Genomic DNA, 26274 nt, shown 5'->3' on the forward strand with positions numbered 1-26274 from the left:
CCTAGAGCGCATTCCACACGCAAAATAGGGGCTTCCATGGCATTCTTAGTAAACATTCCCTTAGAAGATATTTGTAAGGCAGCCACATGGTCTACAACACACACCTTCACTAAACACTACTGCGTTGACCACAAGCTTCTGTAGGTCAGGCTGTCCTTAAACCTTATTCCAAACTGCTGCAACAGATACAGGTGACCACCGCTAGGGAAGACACTGCTATATAGTCTATCCTAAGTGTGTGATCTGCAGCTCATATGCTTCGAACAGAATATGCTACTTACCAGTATGCATCTGTTCTTGGCATGTAGAGCTGCAGAGCCACACACGCCCACCCACCTCCCCGGGACCTGTATCTGTTCCAGCATCGTCTTACTTAGACACTACACATGGACATCTCTCCCTTTTTACAAACTCCATCATTTCCCATCATGGCGAAAAACAATTTGAGGATGGAGTGGATGCCCATGCGCACTGTAGTCCAAGGGAGGAGTCACCTATCTCGTGACCAAAGACTTATTCCAAAGACGACAACAACCTGCAAGCATCCAAGCCCAACACAGGATAGTAGATCGCCATCTGAAGTGTGTGGCTCTGCAGCTCTACATGCCAAGAACAGATGCATACTGGTAAGTAGCATATTCCTTTAGCAACTTCATGTGGGACCATCTCCTCAACATGTATTGACTAAAGGTTAATTCAAATGATCACAATCCGTTAGGATCACTTAATGACCCCATTCAAGTTTGTATGCCACCTTTACATCATGCCCGCGTACTAATGTCAAAATTTAACTAGACAACCATAGTAGCCTTATTTACCCGCAAAATGAGAACGCTTTCACCTTTTATCCAAACAGCACGACATGTAACTTTCAGATTTTACTCTGCACCCGGTAAAACCGGCTTCAGTTTCCATCATTTATATCTCCCAGCATCACTAACGACCTTAGGAACACATGCGTTCTTTTTTCTTTCCATATCCAATATGGGCATTCACGGTTTCACCATAGCCCCTTTTTTTTAAACTGTAACGATCTTACCACGTCTTATCACACAGGGAGCCTTGTCTCATTCCAGCATCGCGCCCAAACGCGGTCTCCTCATTTAAAAACCGGCAAGACAGCCCCGGGAAACGCTGTATTTCCAGATCACGTGATCGGCATTTCACTGCAGGCGCCATCTTGGAGTGGTACTTTAAGCCATACCCGATTAATTTGGAAAATATCTTAAATGCATATTCTGCATCATCCATCGTCTTATAAGACGATTATTAAGCATTTTCACATAGATTGTTTATGATCGTTCCCGTTTAAAAAAAAAATATAATTTCACAGAGCCTGAGTGGTATACAACACCATCCAGCTAGAATGTTTAAGGCTATGTTCCACAGCTCTAGATATAAAGCGGAACACTTCCTAGTCATGAAATTATGATGACAAACTGTGCCACTTCTATTAAGAATACTATGTTTCAAAAGAAAGGCGACTGTCAGACTATATATTTAAGGAGAGTTATTGGTATGATTTTCTCAGAGACATCAATTGCTGAACAAAGTAGTAAAGCAGAACTACTCCATCTATATCAGAGCCCTGATATATTGGGTCAATTACTGACTCTGTTCCACTCTATACAATTATTTAACCCCACTTGAGCCACTTTTTTGGAAAGTTTCCAGCGGGCTTCTCTTCTGGATAGTAACTTGTCTATATTTGATGTGTCGCCCACCACTTTCTCCAACACTGTCCATGTCAAAGACCTAGCATCGTGCTTTTCATTTTTGAAATGGTTTACCAGCCTAGTTGTAATTTTCCCTGCTCTGATCGTACTAAGATTATCTTGGATGTGAATCTTGACTTTTCTGGATGTCAGTCCTATATAATGAAGACTGCATACACAAGTCAACTGATAAAGCTTACAAATGGTAATCCAGTGAACGTGATTTGTCAGGTGCGAGTCTCTCCCATCAGAAAGCTCTACTTGATTTGTCCTCACCGTAAGGTCACACACCGAACAATTAGACCTTTTAAACGGAACGATCATAAACAATCCGGGTTGAATGTGAGAATGCTTAATAATCGCCTTATGAGAGGATGGATGATGTAGAATATGCATTTAAGATCTTTTCCAAATTATCAGTTATGGCTTGAAGTACCACTCCCAAGATGGCGCCTGCAGTGAAATGCCGATCATGTGATCTGGAAATACGGTGTTTCCCCGGGGCTGTCTTGCCGGTTTTTAAATGAGGAGACCGCGTTTGGGCGTGATGCTCGCCTGTGTGATAAGACGCGGTAAGATCGTTGCAGTTTAAAACAAGAGGCTATGGTGAAACAGTGAATGCCCCTATTGGATTTGGAAAGAAAAGAGCGCGTGTATTCCTAAGGTAGTTTGTGATCCTGGGAGATATAAATGATGGAAATTGAAGCCGGTTTTACTGGGCGCAGTACAATCTGAAAGTTACATGTCGTGCTGTTTGGATATAAGGTGAAAGCGGTTTCTCATTTTGCGGGTAAATAAGGCCACTATAGTTGTCTGGTTAAATTTTGACATTAGTATGTGGGTATGATGTAATGGTGGCGTACAAACTTGAATGGGGTCATTAAGTGATCCTAACGGGTTGTGATCATTTGAATTTACCTTTAGTCAATACATGTTGAGGAGATGGTCCCGCATGAAGTCGCTAAAATACGTTTTTCCTTGCAGAATAAGGGCAACATAAGTGTCTTTTTAAGAAACAGGGCTATTAAGGTCTTATAGCTCCTGTGTGACGAGGTGGTTAGCTGGTACGCGGGGCCCTGGCTACTACCGGGTAAATACAAAGAATATATATGCCTGGTGATAAAGTTACACAGTTTGAATGGGTTAATCATAATCCAAATTCTGTACTGGCTGGATGTGCTTTTAACTAACCTTTTTGTTTAAACAGTCACTGGGTGTGTACAATAAGGGTCCAGATAAGGTGGACGAAGTCCTCGTGCCCTGAAGAAATTGCCACTACGATTGAAAGGCAATGTAACATTTCGGCCCAACTTGACTTGGTCTACAAACATACAGTATGTTTTTATTTTGGATAACCCCACGAGTTTAGAATAAAGTGGTTTGTTGGTGACTATGGGGCTTATCTCAGTTTTAATTACATGTGGTGGAATTGTGCGATTTTTACACATGTTCACCTGTTTCACTGGTTTTCTGGACACCAATTTTAGTTTTTCACGAGGTAGCAACCTATGATAAACGTGGGCATAACTGGTGATATTTAACCAGCAAGCCCCCTTTGGTGGAGCGCACGTGAGGTGCTACCTCGTTTTCTCACATTTTTTACTTTGTTACACATTTGTGTATCATATACATCTGTTAAAGTATGGGGTATTTTTCTTGAACTCAGTGACTGTTGACTCATAGGCTGGTTCTTTTAACAGTAACATGTATGGGGATTATGAGTAGGGACAATACTCCCAAGAAAGTGAAGGGTTGTTGTTGAGGAAGAAAATAAACTTCCAATCCTACTCATGAAGTAATTAAAAAATGTGTCGACATAACAGATTAGGTCTAATTGTTGGTGTTTACGCTCGCACTGTGACCTGTAAACTCTCTAAAAGATTGGTGAAAATGTGTTAAATTGTGTGTCTACAGATTTCCCAAAAGAATTTGAAGTTAGGATGGATGTCCCTCATCACCGCAGGGGATCTCTTTGTGACCGACATTGTATCATCAACCATCCAGTGGACCTGGGGGATAGTCATTCCGGATCTCACCAACACAGCCTGCTGACGCCCAGGATAGTTCCAGGTCAGGACATATTGTTGAGACCTTCTTCCTTGTGTCCAGTGCACAAAGTTCCTGGGTTATTTTTTGAGGTGTTCACCTATGAAAACGCAAAAAACAGTGTTGCGAAACATTAACTTTCTGTAGCTTGCTTCTGGATACCATTCATGCCAATGTGTGCCATTAAAGTTCTAGTAGTGTCTGATGGAGCCGACAGAGTTTGGGTGTGGTCGGGATCACCACCTTGAACAATTTTCACAGTCCCTTGATGGAAGGTGTGGCCTGCTGTAAGAAACTAGAGTGCGGTTGTGAACAAATGGAAAACAGAGCCCTAGAGCGTTCTATATTGTATATGTCTGCTGTGGAATGGAGTAAGGTGGAGGCTATTTTGAGCACATGAAGATTTGTACAGAGCTGTACGTAGGGGTGCCTAGAGGAATCTTAAGAAGTGTCATATGTCCCGTGCAGCCCCTTTGTCATTTTCCCTATGTTAGCGTGAGCACGTTGCAGACTGCTCTCTGCTTTGTGCACGTTACTACACCAACTTATTTTGCTTGGTGCCAATTTCACACAGTCTCTGCTGTTTTCGCATTGTGTTCTTTCCTGGGATTTAGCCTGACCACTGTAGACCAGGTCTAACAATGATGTCACTTGGTCTGGTCTGGTCAGGCCCTAGTACCTAGACAAAATATGCAAATGCAGCTGTTTGGGAACACATACTTTGGTCCTATAGTTACGCACAGATAGGTAACACACAAACTTGGAGAGAGACCTTTCCTGGGAAAAGATTGTCATAGCACCTGAGATCTAGAACTATCATCTGTGTATACTAAGGTTCGGGGTCTGCTGCTAACACCCAGAGATCTTCTGAGATGATATAATTTTGCATCTGTAGAAGGGGAGGGAGTTTAGGCTACCCTGTCTTATCTAATGACTGATATGTTTATGATTTATGGACTACTTGCTATGCTGACCGTATTTGTTAGGCATTGTCTTACTTATTGTGGCACATATACTGCATAGTAGAGCACAATAGTTAAAATAAACATTTTAAACTTTCCTCGTGTCTCTGAACATATTGTGGACTAATAAGAGTGTGAGAGTTTAGGGTGTGTCCTGCAACCGCGATCCCTGAGGGTCGGGAGTGTTGTGTTCTGGAGTGTCTATTCACTTGTTCCTCTGTGAGTAAGTAGGAGGGCAAGTAAGACACTATAGCTAATTGGGTCTCGTGCTCATGGGTACTCAGATGGTAGGATGACTCAATCCCTGCCTACTAAGGTTCCATGGTCCCAAGCATAGTTCTGTGACTCCGCAGAACCCCTGCAAAAGAAGGCCCATGCAGCGGGGTGTTACCTGCATTTTAGTAATTCAGCAGATTTCTTTTTCTTTTTTTTTGCCAATGGCTCCCTACATAAGGAGTGTATCACATGAGCTACTGGGGCTGCTGTGTTACTCTGGCTTCCTTAACTCATTATTGGAATTTTGTATGTCTTGGTGGAGCCTTTCGCATTATGGTGTTCTTTCACTTATTTTCTCTCCCCCTTCCCCACCCTGTCTGCAGTGACCTCGTCCACACCGTCCCATTGTTCACACCACTTGAATGATGCCGAGACTTGTGAAGGCTGCCTCACCAAAACCACTATCACTGCTGAAAACGAGGTGGAAGCGCTCAAGCTCTCCAACAACTACAAGGTCCAGTTGTTCTCCGTTGTTTTCCATCTGAACACCATCTGTATACTGTTAGTGTATGGTATTTATTGGTTAATTTATCCACAAGTAATGTTTGTTTTGTAAGTCTGACATTGCTCTGTGCGGCAGGAGAGAAATCCTTGGTCGTTTACCCAGAGAAAAATCTAAAAAAAAAATACTCATGTCAAAATTAAAGATGTTGACATGTGAATGTGTATGTATGTATGTGTGCGTGTATGTATGTGTCTATGTATAAAATGTGTATATGTGTGTGGGTGTATGTGTATGGGTGTATGTGTGGATATATATATATATATATATATATATATATATATATATATATATATATATATATATATATAGTGTGTGTGGGTATATGTGGGTGGGTGTGTATATGTGTTGGTATGTGTGTGGGTATGTACGCCACAAACTTTGCCACGTCTGTTAAGAACAGAAAACACCACAGCACATATGCTGTTTCAAGCGTGCTTTTAGTTGTGCAGCAACATTTCGGCATCCCGCCTTAAATCATGTCAATTTCGGAACACTGTCCGCTGCTCCCGGTCACTGAGATGGGCACCTTCGGGAACATAACTGAATGGCAAGTGTGGCAAAACGAGGGAGTATTAATGAACCTTGTTAACGCATAAATAGGACTGATACACCTTGTGTGTTTTACAGGAGGTGTCCTGCGCTCAACATGGGTCAAATACCAACTAATGGTGGAAACTGTCCAGGACACACGTTTGGCGACCCACTGCAATGACTATCAAAAAAACATCCATTTTGAAAGGAAGTCATCTTTCTGTGTGCATGAATGAACTCTTACTTAAACGGGGACCAGTTGGCAGTGTTCCGAAATTGACATGATTAAGGCGGAATACTGAAACGAGTCTTCAATAATTCATGATTTAGCCGGTTGAGTGCTCCGCTTGCACTGTTGGGGAGCCTTGGTGGAAGATATGTATATGTGTATTTATGTATAATATGTATGTCTGTGTATATGTATGTGTGTATGTCTGTGAATGTATGTCTGTGTGAATGTATGCGTATGTGTGTGTGTGTGTATGTATGTGTGGGTGGGTGCGTGTATATGTATGTATGTGTGGGTGGGTGTGTATGTATTCCACAAACTGTGCCATGTCTGTTAAGAACAGAACACACCGCGGCACATATACTGTTTCAAGTGTGTTTTATTTGTGCAACATTTCGGGATCCCGCCTTAATCATGTCAGTGGCCTTTGAGTGCTCTGTTTGTTCTGTTGGTGAGCATTGGTGGAAGATAGCATGCGTGTGTATATGTATGCGTGTGTATATGTATGTGTGTGTATATTGTAATTGCATTTATATAGCGCTCTACTACCCCTGACGAGTCATAGAGCTTTTTCGGTGAGTAGCACGCTACTCCGGAACCCATAAAGGACTAGTGTGGAATTAGTATAGTGAAACATGAAATTAATTTGAGTGGTCGATATTAGTCCGTTATTTGGATAGAGAAGGGTAGCGGCGGGATAGAAGAGGGAAAAAGGTTTGCATTTATATAGGACTTGCTACCCCTGATGGTGTTGAAGTGCGATTTTCACGAGTAGCATGCTACTTTGGAACCCATAAAGGATTAGTGGTAAATTAGTATAGTGAAATATGAAATTTGAGAAGTGGACATGTTAATCTGTAATTTTGATTGAAAAGGATAGTGGAGAGGGATAGAGTGAAGGATTTAGACTTGTTTTTGTTTGTTTTGGAGGTCATAGCAATAGGAGGAGGCTTGAGAGAAGTAAAAAGGGGTGTGAAGGGGAAGAGTCTGAGGGAAGAGTTTAGAAAGGTTTGTTTTGGGGATCAGTATAGTAAAAGAGGTGTCAGATGATGCAAGGAGGGGTAGAGTAGGGAGAGTCTAGAAAGGGTTATTTTGGGGATCATAGTAGTGGTATGGATTTTGGGATAAAAGTGGATGTAGAGGATATATTGATAGAGGTATAGGGCGAGAAATTGGGTAGTGCATTGGAAAGAGTAGATAGAAGTTTGAGATGAGTCAAAGTTGGGGTAGAAGATATATTGAGAGGTATAGGGTAGTTCCATTGGGTATGCTGAATTAGAAGAAAGGAGTAGATTTATAGATCCATATGTGTATGTGTATTATTGTATATGTGTGTATGTGAATGTTTGTATGTATGTGTGCGTATGTATATGCTTGTGTATGCGTATGTGCGTATGCTTGTGTGTGTATATATGCATGTGTATGCGCGTATGTATGTGTATATATGCATGTATATATGCGTGTATGCTTGTGTATGTATATATATATGCGTGTGTATGTGCGCGTATATCTATAGCCATATACATAAATAATATGGACAGACTATTTACTAACCCTTTCACAGGAACTGATGGTTTACCTTTACTTTTGGAAAGAAAATTAGATCAATATGGAATGTACCTGATTTTTCCATAAAGTGGAATGTTAATTTGAACCTATCAAAGCTTTTAAAGTGTCTCACTCACTAGCCATTTAAAAATCATTTTGTAAGTAAACTTGAAGGTATTGTTCACCTACACGTGCACAACAGCATGAAACCTTGCAAAAATATGTACTCTGGGTTCGGCAATGAAAATGCTGCTGTGAACTCTCGGTCTGCTTCCATTTTATGGATGGTCATTTCATGAATCCCCTTATAACGTGATGCAGTGAAACAGTCAATAGGCTGATGCACCTCTATGTTCGGGATTGTTGTGGTAATTCCACGGTGTACACTAAATCCACACCTGTGGCCCTGCGCTGATCAAACCCTCCTGACTGTGATTCCCCAAGAAAGCCTTACTTTACACCAACTTTCCCAAAGGGGAAATTTCTTTTGGATGGGAGTCAAAAGAACATGCTTCACTTCAGAATATTAAAAGTTACAAATTGTTTATTACTGCATGTTATGATCCTTTACAAAAATACATCAACAATCTAACATTTGGTATCCTCATGTATCGTTAAGTGATTACATTACAAAATGTTAAATGCATATCAAAAAGTCTCCTGGAACATATTCAGTATTAGTTTTAATAGTTCTAACCATTTCATCACTGTCTCATTCTATATTTAGTTTTTTGTTCCTCAGTAACTTGAACATGAGCCAGTTTTTAATGATTTTCATATTCTCCGCAAAACCCTCACGTTCTCAACAGTGATGAAATGGTTGGAACCAATACTTAAGATGCAGTTTCAAAAATGATTATTTTATTTGAAATATTATGCCAGAATTTCACTGTTTTTCCCTTTCTTCTTTCTCTCCCCTTTTTAGTTTTTCTTACATGTTTTATTCTCCACTTGTGGGTCAATTTGAACCTTTCGTTATGCCCTTGAAAAGAGGTAGAGCAAAGACCTTGAAACACATGTTGGTTACATGAAAGACTCTTTTTGATGTGGTTTTAACTTACTAAATGGTAGGCTGTTGATACTCTTTGTAAAAATTACAACATGCAGTAATAAACAATTGTGACTTTTTAATATTCTGAAGTGAAGTATGTTCTTTTGACTCCTATTCAGTATTAACGTCCCTACTGGGAGGTTCTAGTGGAAAGTTGAACGAACGGGCTGAGTTGGATGCCCTAGACTGCATAGGCGCATTAGCCTTTTAGTATTGGTACTACACAAACGAGCAATATAGCAAATCTACCGAACCAGCATTCTATGTGTTTTTTTCTGACCTACACTAACCTCATTCTGTAGGATATAAAAATGCACTTTGGAGGTTGCCTAATGGCTTCACTGATGAATTTGCCCATCTGCTTCCCTAGGGGGCCACTGCTGAGTTTTCAGCCTCATCTCCTCTGTCCCATCCCCATCACCTGAGGTCTGGGTTTACAGTACTGTGCTTAGGTCATCTTCCACAACCAATCCCTATCGGGATTAATATTTTGCATCCAACATTCTCGGTTTGCCTTGCCACATATCCCCAGTTAACACTAGACTGCTTGATGGGCAAGAACTGTATTGAGTAGTCATTATTGCTTGTTCACAGGAGCAATCTTTTCTTTTCCCCTTTTCAGTTTGGTTTTAAAAAATGGAAGAGCCATGTGACGGAGCGTCCCTGGGAGGATCGGTCAGAGATTGTGAAAGAGCTGTATTCGGACCTGAATGTTGTGAAAAGCGGCACAGGTAGAAGTCTAAGATGTGTAGAGTGAGTAGTAGTGAATACTGTTAGGCTTATAATCGAATTCTCCTGAGAAAACCTGATTAAATGCTGATATTTTATCCTAAGGATGAATGTTTTATGAATACTTTGAGCCTGACCCCCAGTAAGTAAAGCTATAAAATTTCATTTTCAGAATTTATCAAGTATCCGTACAATTCTTAACCTATGGCCTCATAACTAACTTCTCTCCGTATATTAAAATTTTTCTTTAAGGGATTTTCCTACAAACAGTTTAAAATTGGGGGAAGGGTGGGCAGAGTCAGTCAATTATCTTTATTTTGCAGTATTTGTACTGCATATAAAGTGAAGAGTAAAAAGGCAGACATTAAAAACAATCTAAAATAAACTACATTAATAAAACATTACAATCCGTTTTAAATGCATTAAAAACAATTACTAGAGTTCCTTTTAAAATTCCAAATAAATCTTGTAATATTTCACCCTTAGGAACCTGGAGTTTTATACAGTACAGAGTGGCAACTAATATAAATACATTCACATCTTAAGTGGACTCTGGGTTACCAAGCTAGGCAAGCTCTCCGCCATTACAGGACCAAAGGAATGAAGCTAACACAAAACATAAAAGTTGGTCATTACGTTTTTTTTAAAGAAATAAAGTGCTGGGCGACTGACTAAAATTATATCGACGCAAAAGAGCCCTTTGTTCTTTATAAAAACAACAAAAGAAGATTAAATGAAGATCAGACTGCTGAGAACTACCATTACAAGTGCATGCTATTAAATCACTAAGCGGATACCTCTTTGGTGGGATTAGATTAAGTTGGAACCTCACCAAGATGAATCTAGATTGTAAATTCCCCACCCTATCTAAATACGAATAGTCACCCTTATATATTGGGCGGGGTCATTTGATATAACCTTTCAGAAGATTTTAAATATAATTCTTCTGTTCTCTCATATTCTGCTTTTAATGTACAAAAATTGCCTTTAATCTAATTTTAGGGAATTTCAAGCACCTGCTAGGGTTTGTATACAACTCTGCCAGACCTAGGAAAGTCAATATGGACTTTACGTACTGCAACCATACAATTTTATGTGAGTTATCCAGTTGTAAACAATCTTTTATTATCGTTTGGGTTAGATTGACAGTATCCTTCCTCTAGATCGGGTATCATAGTAGGATGGGGGCAAGCCCGATACTATCTGACACATTTGGTGAACCTAGTTCGATATTACAATTTGAATAGGAGTGAGGAAGGGCCAATAACCTCTTAGGAAATCCATCCTCTGGCCTTTGCAGGGAGTCTGTTGCTAGCATACCCCAGACCCCTGCCCCACACGTAACAGCAGGAAAAGTCTTCTCACTATATTACTTTTTTATTGTCTCAATGAGTTTTGACCCCAACTTTTTAGGCGGAGTCAAGATGGTGGTGTGAGGAGACGTGGTTTTTCTGCCTCTACTCTTCTTGCCAGATACGAAAGGCTTAGCCATATATCACGGAGGAACTCTTGTCCCCAATTCTGAAGGGCCTGGAGACAAAGGGAACTGAGGGGGGGGGGGCATCCTCAGAAGCACATCTTGAAGGAGTGACTGGAGCGAAGTTACCACTAGGGCAGAGGTGAGGAACCCTGGCTGTACAAACAGAGAAGGCAACTCTCCAGGCCTCAGTAGCTCCAAGCAAGGCGTAGCTGGGGGAATCCATGTAAAATGTGGCCTTGGCTCACTTCACCAGAAAGGGGTGTGCAGTGCTTCTGGCCAACTCTCAAAACATTTGCATCCAGTTGGTGCGGCTGAGACCCTTTAGGCAGCATGAAAAATTGACTTATAAACCATGATGATCCACACCCCTATAAGTGGTTATGTAAGGTAACACCTGTGCTGCAAAACAATAGCCTGAGACAAGATGCTCCCAGGCCACACACGTACAAGTAAAAGACATAGTCGCATCTGAGGTTCCGCACGCCCTTCATAGCACTGCAAGGCAACTTTGCCTTGCTGTGCTATGACAGCAAAAGATTCCCTGTTGCAGAAGTGACGAGAGGCCAAAATGAGATTGGAACCCCGTCAAGAGCGGCTTCTGTCATAGGACATCCATGGATGACCATTGTATAAGCACCACAGCAATAGCCACTATCGTTGCATAATCACAGTAAACCTATGCAGAATACTGAATAAAAAATCACTGCTTACATACAGATTTCATTGGCTTCTGCCAATAACAAGAGAGATACCTCCATTAAGCACAAGTTGCAGGAATCCCAGTGGATTAAAGCGCCCAATACACATCAATATATGAAATTGTTTTACCAGCATTTAAGGAACATGATTTGAAAAGCTGATTTGAATAAAGTAATAGGTGTGTGTGTGTTTTTGTGTGTGTTTTTGTGTGTGTGTGTGTTTATTCCGGGGTGCTGATGCCTCCAGACGTCACCAAGTCCCATGATTCAAATTAACTCCCCCAGGGGGCCTAGCCTTCTCCACTCTCCTCAGAGTGTCCACTTCTTTCGAGACTATCGTTCATATCTCCTCCCATTATTGTTCTACCCTCAGGGAGTGTTAGCAACAGAGGACCCAGTAAGTCAAAAGTCGCGGTTTGTAGGCCCGGAGGGACATATACTGAGGCCACGCATCTACCTAGTCAGTCAGACCATTGTAGTACTCAAGTGTATGGAAATGATGCTCTTCACAATTTTCCAACCTCCCTGGATCCTGAAGTGTAGCCTGCGTGTGCAATCAGCATGTATCGTACCTATTCAGTGCTCTACACTGGTGTATGTTTTTTGATTAACTGTAGCACCATTGTTCGCTTTATCCCACTATGGAGGCCAATAATGTTCCAGTACCATATTTTTATAGACCCTCGTGAGATATCGGGGGATGCCATTGGGACGGCCTTTTCTGTTCTCTCCTCGCCTTCTCCGTCTCAACTTAGGTTGTACGTGAAGTGGGTTGTTGGCTTGGCTAGTCATGTAACTTCTCAGTCTGTCTCTGAGCACTAATCACAACTACATTAACTCTACAACTGTTTGTCTCTAACTCCAAACTATTTCCCTCCTCCTCCCTCCTCCTCCCCCCTCCTCCCCCTCCCTGCTAAATAGTTTGCACATGACCAACCCGCAGAGCACCGGTTTCCCAAAACCCTTAACTTTATCAACACACTGTGTGGGGGTGTCTCAGCCGCGGAAGCTCATCACTAACTCTGCTACTGAAGTGTAACCCTTTTTGTTTCCCATCTTATAGTTGTCGAACTCACTTAACTCTTTTTTTGCATTTCCAAAATTTCCCAAATAAACTTATCTTTATGCAACCATACTGTTGTTTGCCCCCCCCTTCGACTCCTCATGAATGAGTCCCTCAATGTCTCTTGAGGCCCCACAAGGCTCCCCCCTCCCCCCAACCACCTCTTGTATGTTTGATTGTTCTGTTTTTGTTCTCGGCCCATATCGTTCCGGCCCTGCTTTGTCCCTCCTCCTCTGTTGTTGGGTCCAGGATTGCGCCCCTCTCGCCACTTCCAGACTTAATCCGGGTCAACAAAATGCTAATTCTTTTTTTTTTTTTTTTTTTTTTTTTTTTTTTTTGAAAACCTTTATTGACAGTTCAATAAGAACAAGTATGGGCCTACAACCCCCCAGGGCCGGCCGCTAAGCAATCAGAGCAATAACAACAGGTATAAACACAGGCAGCACTTCGGGGAGCAAAATCGTACTGCTAATACTGTGAACAGCGTAAGTAGGGCACCAGGAGAAAGAGGTTTTCATTTTATGATGAAACAAGGCAGAAGGATCAGGTGACAAGCAATTTTAAAAACAACGATCACGGATATGCGGAGTAATGAACGTTAGCGATTTACAGCAATCTATTCGGTCAATGGCGCAAACACAAGAACATCAGGATGGGGAAACACATAGTATACAGTTGCGCCCGCAGTCACCCGCCAGAACTCCCCAAGAACACCCCGGAAGTTGTGAACACATGGAACGGCAACGAGGCATAGCAAAAGGAGGTGTATCACGCTGATCCCAGAAAAGAAAACAAAAAGAATCAGAGAAGAAAAAGGAGGCCATGGAAAAAAAGATGAAAGAATACAGAATCCCCTCCCCCAACCCCCCACCCTGCACCTCTGCAGATGAGTACGGCCCCCCCCCCCCCCAGCAGTGTGCCTGTCGCCCTGGAACCAGACCCGAAATGTAGGAGAATAGGGAAAAAGAAGTAGGAAAGGACCCCCACCAGACGGGGGGGTAGAGAAAGTATTTATAAACTGGAGGAGGGCCTTCATAACAGACCCCCGGCTTCTCCCTCCCGCACGGTAAGGTTCCCCTAAAGTGAACAAGGAACAGCACAAAAACAATCTTCTCAAACCTCGATGGGGAGCATTATGCACCTATTGTGCCAGTAGCCATGTCAGGAGAGCACACCACCCCAAGCCCGCCCGTCCACTAGGCGACCACCCCCGAGGGGCCAGCCTCATCCCTGACCACTCTTTGGAATTCTGCCCATGCCAACCCCTCGACCCAGCACCATACCCAATGTTCCTAGGCAGAGGAATGTCCAACAACAACAGAGAAGCGACGCACACAGGTGGGGTGGAAGTCTCTGAGCATCAACACAGTCCGCCGCTTGAGGAAACAGGCTTCCCAGTGCTGCCCTAGGGTCTGCTCTGCACGCAAGGTTCAGGAAGGCAGAAGCAGCCAAAGCAGACATTAGTTGCTGGAGTTGTCTCTGGGTCGCAGGAGGGCATGCACGGGATGAGGCCACCACATCCCACTCAGGTCCGACGCCTCCGGGACAGATCAGGCCCTCAGAAGGTCGAACACACTGTAGCATACTGGCCGGGGCGTCCAGTCGTACACTAACCTCAGGGGTGGCTGCCACAGCGTCCTCCTGCGAGCAGTGTGGGTAGACTCTGTGTTCGTGCGGACAGGCGGGCCGCCACTGCCCCAACTCCGACGCCACACCATCGAGCTTACTCCCCAAGATCACGAAACCATGAACCAAGGAGGAGTGAAGAGTACCAATAGCCTCGAGGAGGTCGCCGTACCCCAGCTCAGCTCTTTGTGATCTCGCCGCCACACTCCCAAAAATCGTACGCTCACAGGCCCGCTGCGGCCCAGCGGACAGGATGGTAGACTTCATCGACCCAAGATGGCCGCCAAGTATGCCCGACCCTCACCGGGGCCGGGACCCCGGGACAAGCGTCGCGATGTCCACGTCGCGGGTGACCGGGTTCCGGGGGCAGGCAAAAAACTATCCGTGGTCACGGGCAACAGTCGTCCCCACCACGGACCAGCTCCCGTAGAAATCCGGGGGCGGCCCGCAATGATCGGGGCAGGATACGGACGGCGGCCGGGCAGCTCACCAGCAAGGCAGAGGCTGCCACCGGAGGATCTAAGATTTGCGCCCCCGGTCATGTACTCGGTCAGCTACACTGGGCAGTAGAAGTGACCACACCGAAATGTAGGCCGAGTTTGGCACCGCTCCGGTGAGCCGACTCCACCCAGTCACCACCAGCCGCTGTTGTCGCACTGCCACCCGGCCACGGCGTCCACTCGATGTCCCGGCTCCAGGGTCGCACAGGCCGCAAGGTTCAGATGCAGTTTTCTCCGGCGATAGCACTGCTAGAAACCTCGGAGTCACACAGTCGGGAGCCCCTCTCCTTCAGAAACACGACCACGTAGCACAGGTTGAGGATCTCAGGCAGGATATTCGTGCGGGATGCGGAGGTTCACGGAGCCGGGAGTCTACGCTGCCGTCCCGGCCGCCATCTTGGCTCCTCCTCCCAAAATGCTAATTCTTATTGTCTACCATGATTCTAAGCTTGGCTGGGAAAAGCATCATGTACTTGAGGCCCCTTTCGCAGAGTTCTTTGCCGCTTCGAAGCTCCTTCGTTGCGGGTGTTTTTAAATTGAATCTCTCCTGTGGCTCTGGCCACTTGGAGGATGGCATTGCGATCCCGAGAGTTGAAGAGTCTTGCAATTATTGTCCGGGGGGGGCCTTGTCCAAGAAGAGCTGTATGCTGGGGCCTTCCGTGAACCCCGCCACTCTAATATTCTGCCCTCCTGGTCTTCGAGTTTGATCGCCATTGTTGCGGTTTGGTGGGTGAGCTTTTGCACCCAAGTCTCCAAGCTTTGTCGTTGATTGAAGCCGAGCAATTTGCATTTCAGAAGTCGTGACTTTCTCTCAGAGGTTTGATAAGTCTGTTCGGATTAGTCTAACTTCCACCGTTACCGGGTCTATTTTTGGTTCTAGGGTGTTTTTCAAGTCCCTAATGGCGGCCATTATAGCACTCGGGGAGGGTTGAGCTTCTCCATCTCCCTCCGCTTGCGAGGGCTTTGGGAAAGTGTAGTTTTCCGTTTTATTTGACTGTCGCAGTCTGTCCTTTAGGCTTTACCATTTCTCCTTTAGGTGCGTGGGATCTATTGGGCCCCTTTTCTGCTGTGCTGTGGGGTATCACCCAGCACGCTGCTTAGTGTGACAGCGCATTCATGCAGGAGGTTATCACTTTCCGTTGTGTCTCTAGCAACCGCCGGGCCCCTTGTCTCCCTGCACCACCTCATACCCACCACGACTGGAATCCCACTCTTGTACCTGTTTTGCGGGGTAGTTCCAGTGTTTTAGTCCTCTTCAAGCCAGCCAGGGCACATGCCTATGCATATTGTTCATCCAGGCTCTTATTATCCTGGCTTCTGACGCCTTGATTCATGCCAATCGGTCTGTGGAGTGTTTTGCGAGTGGGTTTCCGTGTGGTGCACTAGGCTCATACACCTCGCAGGAAGACTCTTGTTGACTGCTCCTTGCATGTACTCGGGTGCCACCAATCTGCCTTACCCCCTTACATTAGGGGCAGGAGCCCAGGGAAGCTACACACAACCCGCTGCGACTCGGCACCACAGCCCTAGTCGCGCTCTGCTGATCTCACCGCTTTCCGTTGAGTGGGGGTGTCCTGCACCGAGCCGCCATCTGCCACTGCAGCGTCAGCTCTTTTCCCCACGCCGACCACTGGTCTTGGGCTGCTCTCGGCCCTGCCGCCACCTCTGATGGACACCCGAGGCCATTCGCCTCAGCTGCTCAGGGCTTACCGTGGGAAGTGTCCTTTCTGGCAGGCCTCGTTGCAGGGGCCGGAGTGGTTCCTGGCCTCACCCTGCCGCCTCTCGTCCGTTACAGCGTTTCCCACAATTTTGGGGTCTTGAAGCTTGCCCGCTGTTAGGGGTTTTCGTTACCATTCACTGATGTCTGAGATGACTGGATTTAGTGCGGATGTAAGGGTTATTTTCCCTCGGCATACAGAGCTCAGCTAAGAGCGTCCATTTTCGCTTGCAGCTAAGCCACGCCCCCTCTCAGATAAACTTGATGACTTGAAAATGGGAGGCAATTTCATAAATTCAGAATAAGGGGAGTCCCTTAAAGCCTAGAACAGGGTAACAAAGAAAAATATGTTCAAGAAATTTGTAAATATCCACTTGACCTGAATGGCCCAGACAATATTGAACTAGACGGGACACATGGTGACATCTTCGCCACACCCAGATAACATCCCCCTGACATCAGTCCTCAAATTCCAGATTAAAGAAAAGAGCAAAAAAGTAGTAAGGAGGAAGGCAGGCATGATGTACTAATGGCCAAATTTTGTTCAAGGTATCCTACAACCATCTTAGGACTATCAATGAAGCCACCAAAAGAAGAACGCTATTCAAAACAAAGTATTGAATCAACCCCATGCTGTATCCACCTATTTCTCACTCAAGTGCAATGCCCTCAACCTCTGATTCAGTGAAAACTTACAGAAAGTTTGACAGCAGATCAACAAGACCAAGCATGCATCAATTTTTACACCCACCCCTTTCTGGAGAATCTCTAAATGGTCAGGCTTCCAAGCCCTATCTCGCCCAGATCTTGTTGACATACTCCCCTCCCTCAACACCACTTCTTATGGAAATGTCTTACCAACGTCCTTCTCCAAATCTCTCTAGGGATTCTCGATTACCCTTACCATTGGCAATGCCTCCCAAATTCTAGGCATCTTACCAGAAGCTCTCAAAACAGTCCAGATCCTTCCACTCTTAAAGAAACCTGCACTAGTTTCAGATGATACTCAGCTGCTGTTCTCCTTTAATAAAAGTGAAGAGGTTGATTCAGGTCTCATTAAATCTTGTTTGGGGTCTGTCTTCAAATAGGTGCGTCAGAATCCACTTCTGTGTAATGCAGATAAGACTGAGGTTCTTCTCTTTGGGTTGTATTGTCCATTCCAGTGGTCTAAGTGCTGGCCGGAGAGCACTCCCATAAACACTTATGCGTCAAGTTTGATAATCCGCTTTCATTTGAGCCATAGATTTCGGTGCTGGTAGGTACCTGCTTTTGGCTTGTTTGCACACTCAGAATTGTTTTTTTTTCTTCCGCTACCTGCTAGGAAAACTGTTGTCCAAGCCTTAATTACCTTCAGGCCGGACTATGCCAGTGTCCTCTCCTTAGGTCTGCCCAATTGCCTATTCTAAAGGCTTCAGGTAGTACAAAATATGACTGCTCAGCTTATTCTCAAACTTCCTTTCAGAACTGCTTTTTCACCATATTTATGCTCTCTTCACTGGCTCCCAGTGAAGAGGGGGATTCTTTTTAAGGCTCTGGTCTTGACCTACAGAGTTTCATATCGTGCAGGACCTCAATATCTGGAAGCCAGAGTTCAGTTTTCCTCTCCCAAGAGGGAGCTATGCTCTTCTCAGTAGGCCTGGGTGGAGGTTCCAAGGATTAAGCTCAATAGGAAAGACGCTCGCTCTTTTTCTTTTCTGGCATCCATTGCAATTGAGCTTAGTTTAGAAGCTTCAGATTCTTATTTAAGAAAAGATTTAAGACTTTGCTCTTTGTTCAGGCATAACTTCCTTCAGTATGTCAGGACACACCTTGGAGCCCTTGTTGCGCTTTTAATTCCCTATTCATTCATGACCTCCCCAACTCTGTAGTTGGCACGGTCATCGCCCACCTACCATTCATCAACTAAGTCATTGAAAAAGTAATTATGTTAATCTTCAAGATTACATTAATGCTATCCATCTCCTGTACGACAGCCAGTCTGTCTTCAGACCACACTGCAGCACAGGGACTTCAACCTTTCACATTGTAGACCATGCCCTCTTGAGGTGAAGATGACCCCTACCTCTTGATATTGATCGACCTCTCAACTGCCTATGACAGTTGATCATCGCACCCTCATACCCACCCTGGAGTCTCACAAGGTATTTAGTGGCAGTATCCTTCACTGGTTCTCTTATCTATCCAACATTCCAACTGTTTGCTCACATAGGCACCTTCACGTCACATAAGATCCCTATCATATGTGTAGTCCCCCAGGGCTCCATACTGGCTCCTGTCATTTTCAACCTGTGCTTGGAGCTGCCTAATGCTTTACTCACGGGTAACAGGATCAATATTCACCAATATGCTGATGATACTCAACTCTACTTGACTGTTTCCTCTGCTACAGGCATCCAACACTTCAAAAACTGCTCACACATTATCCAGATGTCAAAGGACTATCTGAAGCTCAACCTAAGCAAGGCCAAATTCTTATTTTCCAAGAACGATAAAGATTATGGAGTTCAAACCTGGCTCATTGACCTGAACCTTGAGAACTTCGAACCCCCCACCTTCACTAAATGTCAAGTCTCTTGAATTCATCCTGGACACCAACCTCACTATGAAGAGCACAATGTCAAAACAACGAAGACTGCCTTGTACCAGCTCTCTCTTCTAAAAGTGAACCATTGCTTCAAGAAAGCAATTTCAAAACTGCTGTTCAAGCCCTCATACTCTAGAATTTGAATGGTGATAATGTCCTATGTCATGGTATCCCAGGCTCTCTACTGGCACCCTTGAGGGGTATCCTACACGCTGCAGCACACACCATCCAGGGATTGAAGAAATGATTTTACATCGCTCCTATCCGGATGGAACTCCATTGGCTTTCCTTGCTGGATCGTTTAGTCTACCCTTTCGAAACCAATAAAGTCTCAGTCCTCCAATAAGTAATTATAACCACTACCCTCGTCTATTATCACACCCCTCTACTATTAGGTTCTTCTCGATACAAAGGCTTTAGTCACCCATCAGCCCCACTGCTATAAAGAAAACAACAAAAGGAACACCACAGACCTCCCTTGGAGCTCCCCAGTTCTGTGGGTAGTACCTTGCACCTGGATCATGGTCACCAGTGCCAGTAGGGACCCGAAGATGAAGCATGCCACCAACTAGGTGAGTGATGGCCTTTATAACCAGAGTACCTGTGACTCTGTGACTTATGAATAATATACTCCTCTAGAGATGTAGTACTCTTATGTGTAGAGTTTATATTTGGCACTCTCCTTTACCACCACAACCTGCTTTGTTTGAATATGTAAATAATGTATCCCTCAACCAAATCTCTTTTCCCACAATTGAGCCCCCACCCCTCTCGAACAGCGTGACAACCTTGCAATTGATAAATAATCCAGCATTTCCTTAATCTCCTTCATTCCAGCAGGAACCTCTTCCAGTTAATCAATAGAAGGGTTTCTGAGGTATTTTCATGACACTGCACTAGATTCTGTGCTTTTGGTCTTTTCTGTTTTGTCCATAGAGCCCATAGGTGCTTCTCGCAAGTGTGTGTGTGTGTGTGTGTGTGTGTGTGTGTGTGTGTATATATATGTATGTATGCGTGTGTGTGTGTATGTATGTGTGTGTGTGTGTGTGTGTGTGTGTGCATGTGTGTATAATGTTAGAGGCATGTGTGCTGCAGAAACGCATGCTTTGCATGCGCCTGCCATCTAATGTTGGGTCCGGATGTTTGCGAGTTGTTTTCATTTAAAGAAGTCTTTCCAGTCACGAGGTAAGGTGACTCCTTTCGGTGATAGGTGCGCATGGGCATCGACTCCATTGTTAGCTTGTTTTTTTCCGCCATCGGGTTTGTACATGTATTGCTGCTTTCTGGTTTGAAACCGTTCTTTGGGTTCCCCTCGGTGCGCAATCTACTCCACCCTAGGCTGTATTGTTTTCGTATGCGTTGCCCTGTTCTCCACGTATTGAATTGGTCAAACATTTATCCATTTTTGATCGAAAACTTTGTGGATGGCCCTCTGGCCTAGCCATGTTGGTCCAGCCTTCTGCCGATGGAACGGCTCTGTGACAATCCTGTCTTGAGTGCCACGCCAAGTACCCTCGCACCAACCTACATCAAGTTTATAACTTGTGCCTCTCTCCGGAGCACAAGGAGGATGACTGCGATGCCTGTAAATCGTTTTGGTCCAAGAAAACACTACTCGATCGTCGGGCTCAACAACGAGAAAAGCAACACCAAAGTATTCAACACACTACAGATATCTTATGGGAAGAATCCGAGCAGGAAGTCATCGAAGCATCGGCGGCAGAAGAAGAGGCCTTCTCCATTCCAGAGTCTGATTCTGAACTCTAGATCGATTTGGAGTCTGAACATGTGCCTCCTTGACAGAGTGTCGTGAGTACCGAAGAATCCTTGCCCCCTGAAACCTTTTAAAAAAAGCATAAGGCTACGGCACCATCTCTGCCTTTTGGCCAAGGTCGGTACTGAGACCGTGTTTTTGATGCCCCGCCTCTTGGCTCAGCACCAAAACAAATAGTCAAGCCTTACGGCTCGGGACCGAGTCGGCCGAAATCATTTTTGGATCCGAAATCCTCAGACTCGAAGGACAAATCTAGTTCGGAGCCGAAACCTTCAGCTCCCAAAAGTAAATCTATCTTGGTGCCGAAATCAAAGGACAGCCTCTCCGAGCTTCCCGAACCAATTTTAGACCTGCTTAAAGCCAAATTGGATCCTAAACAAAACTATTTATATCGATCCTGATACAGGACATATTTCTGCCAAAACACCAGCTAAACACTGTAGGAGAGTAGGGTCTGCTTTCTACGTTCACCCCCACTTTTTGCTTTTGCTTTACTGGTTTTCGACTTAGATGTGGCTGTGGGCCTGCTAATCCGACCCACAGCCCTGCTGTCCTCTCTCTAAATTATTACTATGTACTTTAGGTGCATAACCCATTTGGATAGGATCACCTTATTGGCCCCTGTACAGTGTACCCTAGGTACCCAGGGCATAGGTGTACCCTAGACCTACCAGGGGCTGCAGCATGTATTATGCCACCCCTGGCCTGGCCTTCCATTTTGACACAACTGGCTGATCACTCAGCTGGGGCAAGGTCGTGTAATCACCCCTTGCTTAGGTGTAGTATTCCTATACGTTCGAGGCATGTGGGCTGCTGAATTCATATCTGTGCATAGATCGCCGCCTAGTGTTGGGTCCGGATGTTTGCACGTTGTTGTCCTGGAAGAGTCTTCGAAGTATCCTTGGATAGGTGACTCCTCCCCTGGACTACAGTGCGCATGGGCATCCTCTCCATCCTCAGATTGTTTTTTTCCGCCATTGGGTTCGGATGTGCTATCTTAGCTCAAGTTAGGAAAATATTTTTTCGAGGCCAAAAGGCCTTTAGTTTGCGTCGGTACTGTTTATCGATCGGGTTTCGATACAATCCTGTTAGTTTACTAACTTTCAGCACCGACTTTTTTCGCATTTACCTGTCCATGGACTACTTCGACGATGGAATCGAGGACGCCATTCAAAAGGTGTCCGGTATGCAATGCGAAGTACCCACACATCGACGTCCATCCGGTGTGCAACAAATGCCTTTCGCCGGACCACGACGAATCGACATGCATGGCCTGTGCCCGGTTCCGTTCCAAGAAGACTCTGCGGAATCGACGAGCGGCGAGACTCGAGGCGCAGCACGCGGCACCGGCCCCAACAGACATCTTCGACGAGGCCGAAGACGTCGAGGAATTAGAAGTCTTGCCCTCCAGTCCCGTTTCCGAACACGAACCCGGATCGGACGAGGTAGACGAGTCACTCTTCCACAGAGGTGAAGACGACACCGAGGTAGGAGACGACGAGGAGGCCTTAGGGGCCGAAGAGAGTAGCTCCAATGATGAACAAGGCCTACCTGTTCAAACCGTTCAAACACCAGTGCCACAGCCTATGGCTCCGGTCGAGGGATCGCCTTCGGGCCTTACCCGAGACCCATCCCGCAGTTCTTCGGCCCCGCCCTCGGGCCCGGCCTCGGACGCTCAGCGGCAGCCATTACTACATAAACAGGCTGGTTTCCCTACCACAAAACCGAAAGCTGCTCCGGTTCCACCGAAACCGAAACTGAAAGTGGCGCTGGTCGGATCGAGGCCTTCGACGCCAGCGCACCGCGTCGGCACCGACCGCACCAAGAGGGACTTCGGTGCCGAACTTGAAGCGGGCGACGTTGGAGTCGACAAACGGAAAAAAGCCATCGGCACCGACAAACCTGCTCGGCTACCGGCACCAACGACACCAAGGGCCGTACCGCCTGCTGTGTCTCGCATCGCTCCCTCGACGACACCTAAGCCTCAGGTATCGAAGACTTCGACGGTGATCTCTGCACCTCGACTCGATGAACCGCCGGCGCCGACAAAATCCACGGCCGCCTCTACGAGCCTGGCCGGTGCCGAAGCCTCGAAGGCGCCCCAAGTACGACCTGGTGCGACGCAAGGCAGCAAAACCACAGCTGTCCTCCAGGACACGTCGGGTTCCGGTTCGATCGGAGCTCCAGCAGCCTCTTCGGTGCCGGCCAACATTACCTTCGGCTTGCCTCCGTCGACAATCCCAAAAATGTTCCAACTCAGGACACGGGTCACCCAACCTACGGTCACACCTGCTGAGACGTCTCCGGCACGTGTCATCGACGCCGACACTGGCAGGATGATTCTCCACGACCGAAGGATAACTTCGGAGCCGCCATTGGACCCTTTCAGGATCCCACTAAAAAGGAAGTTGCCTGCAGAATCGGAACCTCTCCTTTATGAACCCTTCCATTCATCCTACCAGGATCCACACCGGTTCTCCCCCACACGCTCCAATACAGATGCATTGGAGGACTACATGGATGACCAAGTCCCCTACCATGTAGACACGGACCCTGATGACCAGCAGGACCCTGATCAAACTTGGGGCGACCCTGCAGACCCCAGTGCACCTCTCGATGCACAGGACCAACAACTCTATGGGGCAAAAACATCTCCTACGGAGGATACTGCGGGGTTCAACGCTCTTATCGAACGTGCTGCAAATAACCATGGGGTACAGCTTCACTCTGATACCATCGAAGATGACTTTCTAATGGACACCTTTGCATCCTCAGAAAGACATGTAAAGACTCTGCCAATGTTGAAAGGGGTCCTCAAACCAGCCAAGGACATTTTCAAAGAACCCACCAGGGCACGAGTGATAAACCCCAGGATTGATAAAAAATACAGATCAGCACCTGGGGATCCTACTTACATCAGAGGACAATTGCCACTCGACTCCATCGTCGTAGCGAATGCACGCAAGAGAGCACACTCGCAAACGACAGGTGACGCTCCTCCCCCGGACAAAGAGTCCAAGGTGTTAGAAACCTCTGGTAAGCGAGTTGCCGCCCAAGCTGCCAACATATGGCGCATAGCCAACACTCAAGCGCTCCTTGCTCGCTATGATAGAGCGCACTATGACACACTGGAGCAAATATTCCAACATCTCCCTGACCAGTTCAAGGAAGGCGCAGAAATGCTCATCAGAGAAGGACAGCTACTAACGAACGCTTCCATCAAATGCGCACTAGATGCTGCAGACACGGCTGCCAGAGCCATAAACACAAGCGTCATGTTGCGACGACATGCCTGGCTACGGATCTCAGGATTCAAGCCTGAGGTACAAAACAATATACTGAACCAGCCCGTCAACCCCGACTATTTATTCGGGCCAGAGGTTGACACCACCCTCGAAAAGATAAAAAAGGACACGGACACTGCAAAGTCCATGGGCGCCCTACAAACTCAGTCCTTTCGGAGCGGCTCCTTTCGTCGCCCCGGAAACAAGGGAGCAGGTAGAGGACAGGGGTCACAACAAACATATAACAAAGGCAATACACAGACCCCCTACGATAAAAACACCCAAGGTGGATATCGTGGCTCCAGCACAAAGGGCAGAGGACGCGGCTACGGCAACACCAGGTCCTCCCCCAAGAACAAGCAGTGACGCACTCTCCCTTCCTCCCGACCACATAACACCTGTCGGGGGAAGGCTACAAATGTTCCTGTCCACGTGGAATTCCATCACCACGGACAGGTGGGTCAAAGATATTGTAAAATACGGTTACTGTCTGGAGTTAACCTCCACTCCACCCACAATACCACCAAGAAGCCGTCCTATGTCCTCCGAGCACTTAACGCTCTTACAGCAAGAAGTGCAAAGTATGCTTCTAAAAGGCGCTATAGAGGTCGTACCCATCCACGAGCAGGGTACGGGGGTGTACTCCCTCTACTTCTTAATTCCAAAAAAGGACGGGTCGCTCAGACCTATATTAGACCTGAGACCCCTGAACCAGTACATTCTTTCAGAGCACTTTCACATGCTCACTCTACAGCAAGTCCTTCCGCTTCTCAAGCAGGGAGACTTCCTAGCCACACTGGACCTCAAGGATACGTACTTTCACATACCCATCCACCCCTCACACAAAAAATACCTCAGGTTCACTGTTCAGGGGCAGCACTATCAGTTCAAAGTCCTTCCCTTCGGCGTGACAACAGCGCCCAGGGTTTTCACGAAGTGCCTAGCTACGGTGGCAGCACATCTACGGAGGCAGCATATACACGTCTACCCCTACCTAGACGACTGGCTCGTTCAAGCGAAGTCAGCCCAGCAATGTGCAAGCCACATGTCCCGCACCATTCACCTTCTTCACAGTCTGGGATTCTCACTAAATTATCCAAAGTCCCATCTCCAGCCCGCACACGTACAACAGTACCTAGGTGCGACTATAGACACTCTGGCGGCCACAGCTCAGCCAAATTTAGTGAGGATCAACAGCATACAACTGCTGATCTCCAAATTCAAACCCAATCACTCACTTCCAGCGTGAGTGTTTATGCAGTTGATAGGCATGATGGCCTCCTGCATCTTCATAGTCCCGCACGCGAGATTACATATGCGCCCACTTCAGGAGTGCCTAGCACGTCAGTGGAATCAGGCTCAAGGACAGTTAAAGGACCTAGTGTTGGTGAGCGGTCGGGCATACAACTCTCTGCATTGGTGGAATCCACAAAACCTTTGCAAGGGCCGACCATTCCAAGAGCCTGTCCCACAGATAGTACTGACAGCGGACGCCTCTCTCCAGGGATGGGGAGCTCATGTACTCCACTACACAGTGCAAGGACTATGGACAACACAACAAAAGAAGTTGCACATCAACCTTCTGGAATTGATGGCAATCTTCCTAGCCATGAAGGCATTCAAAGTACATCTATGCAACAAGGTCGTGTTGATCCGGACGGACAACATGACCGCAATGTACTACATACAGAAACAGGGAGGAACACACTCTCCACAGTTGTCTCATCTGGCTCAGAGCATGTGGAAGTGGGCCATTCAAAGGAACATGTTCCTCATGGCGGAACACCTCCCTGGCAAGGACAACCAGATGGCGGATCTGCTCAGCAGACACAGCCACCAGATGCACGAGTGGGAGTTACACCCATCAGTACTCCAACCGTACTTCCAGCAGTGGGGTCATCCGGAGATAGACCTATTCGCGACAAGCGAAAACGCAAAATGCCAAAGCTTCGCCGC

General features: G+C 46.1%; 1 protein-coding gene across 1 annotated transcript in view; it reads left to right on the top strand.

Moving 5' to 3' along the window:
- The window catches only part of LOC146855720 (uncharacterized), a 350281-nt gene that overhangs the window by 115002 nt on the left and 209005 nt on the right, over window positions 1-26274 (top strand). Inside the window, exons 2-4 of the mRNA XM_085653625.1 lie at window positions 3630-3785; window positions 5323-5453; window positions 9486-9594. Of these exons, the coding sequence (XP_085509751.1) occupies window positions 3630-3785; window positions 5323-5453; window positions 9486-9594 (396 nt within the window). The remainder of the gene's footprint in view (window positions 1-3629; window positions 3786-5322; window positions 5454-9485; window positions 9595-26274) is intronic.

Source organism: Triturus cristatus, chromosome 4_1 (genome assembly GCF_964204655.1).
Source record: "Triturus cristatus chromosome 4_1, aTriCri1.1, whole genome shotgun sequence".
Taxonomy (NCBI): Eukaryota; Metazoa; Chordata; class Amphibia; order Caudata; family Salamandridae; genus Triturus; species Triturus cristatus.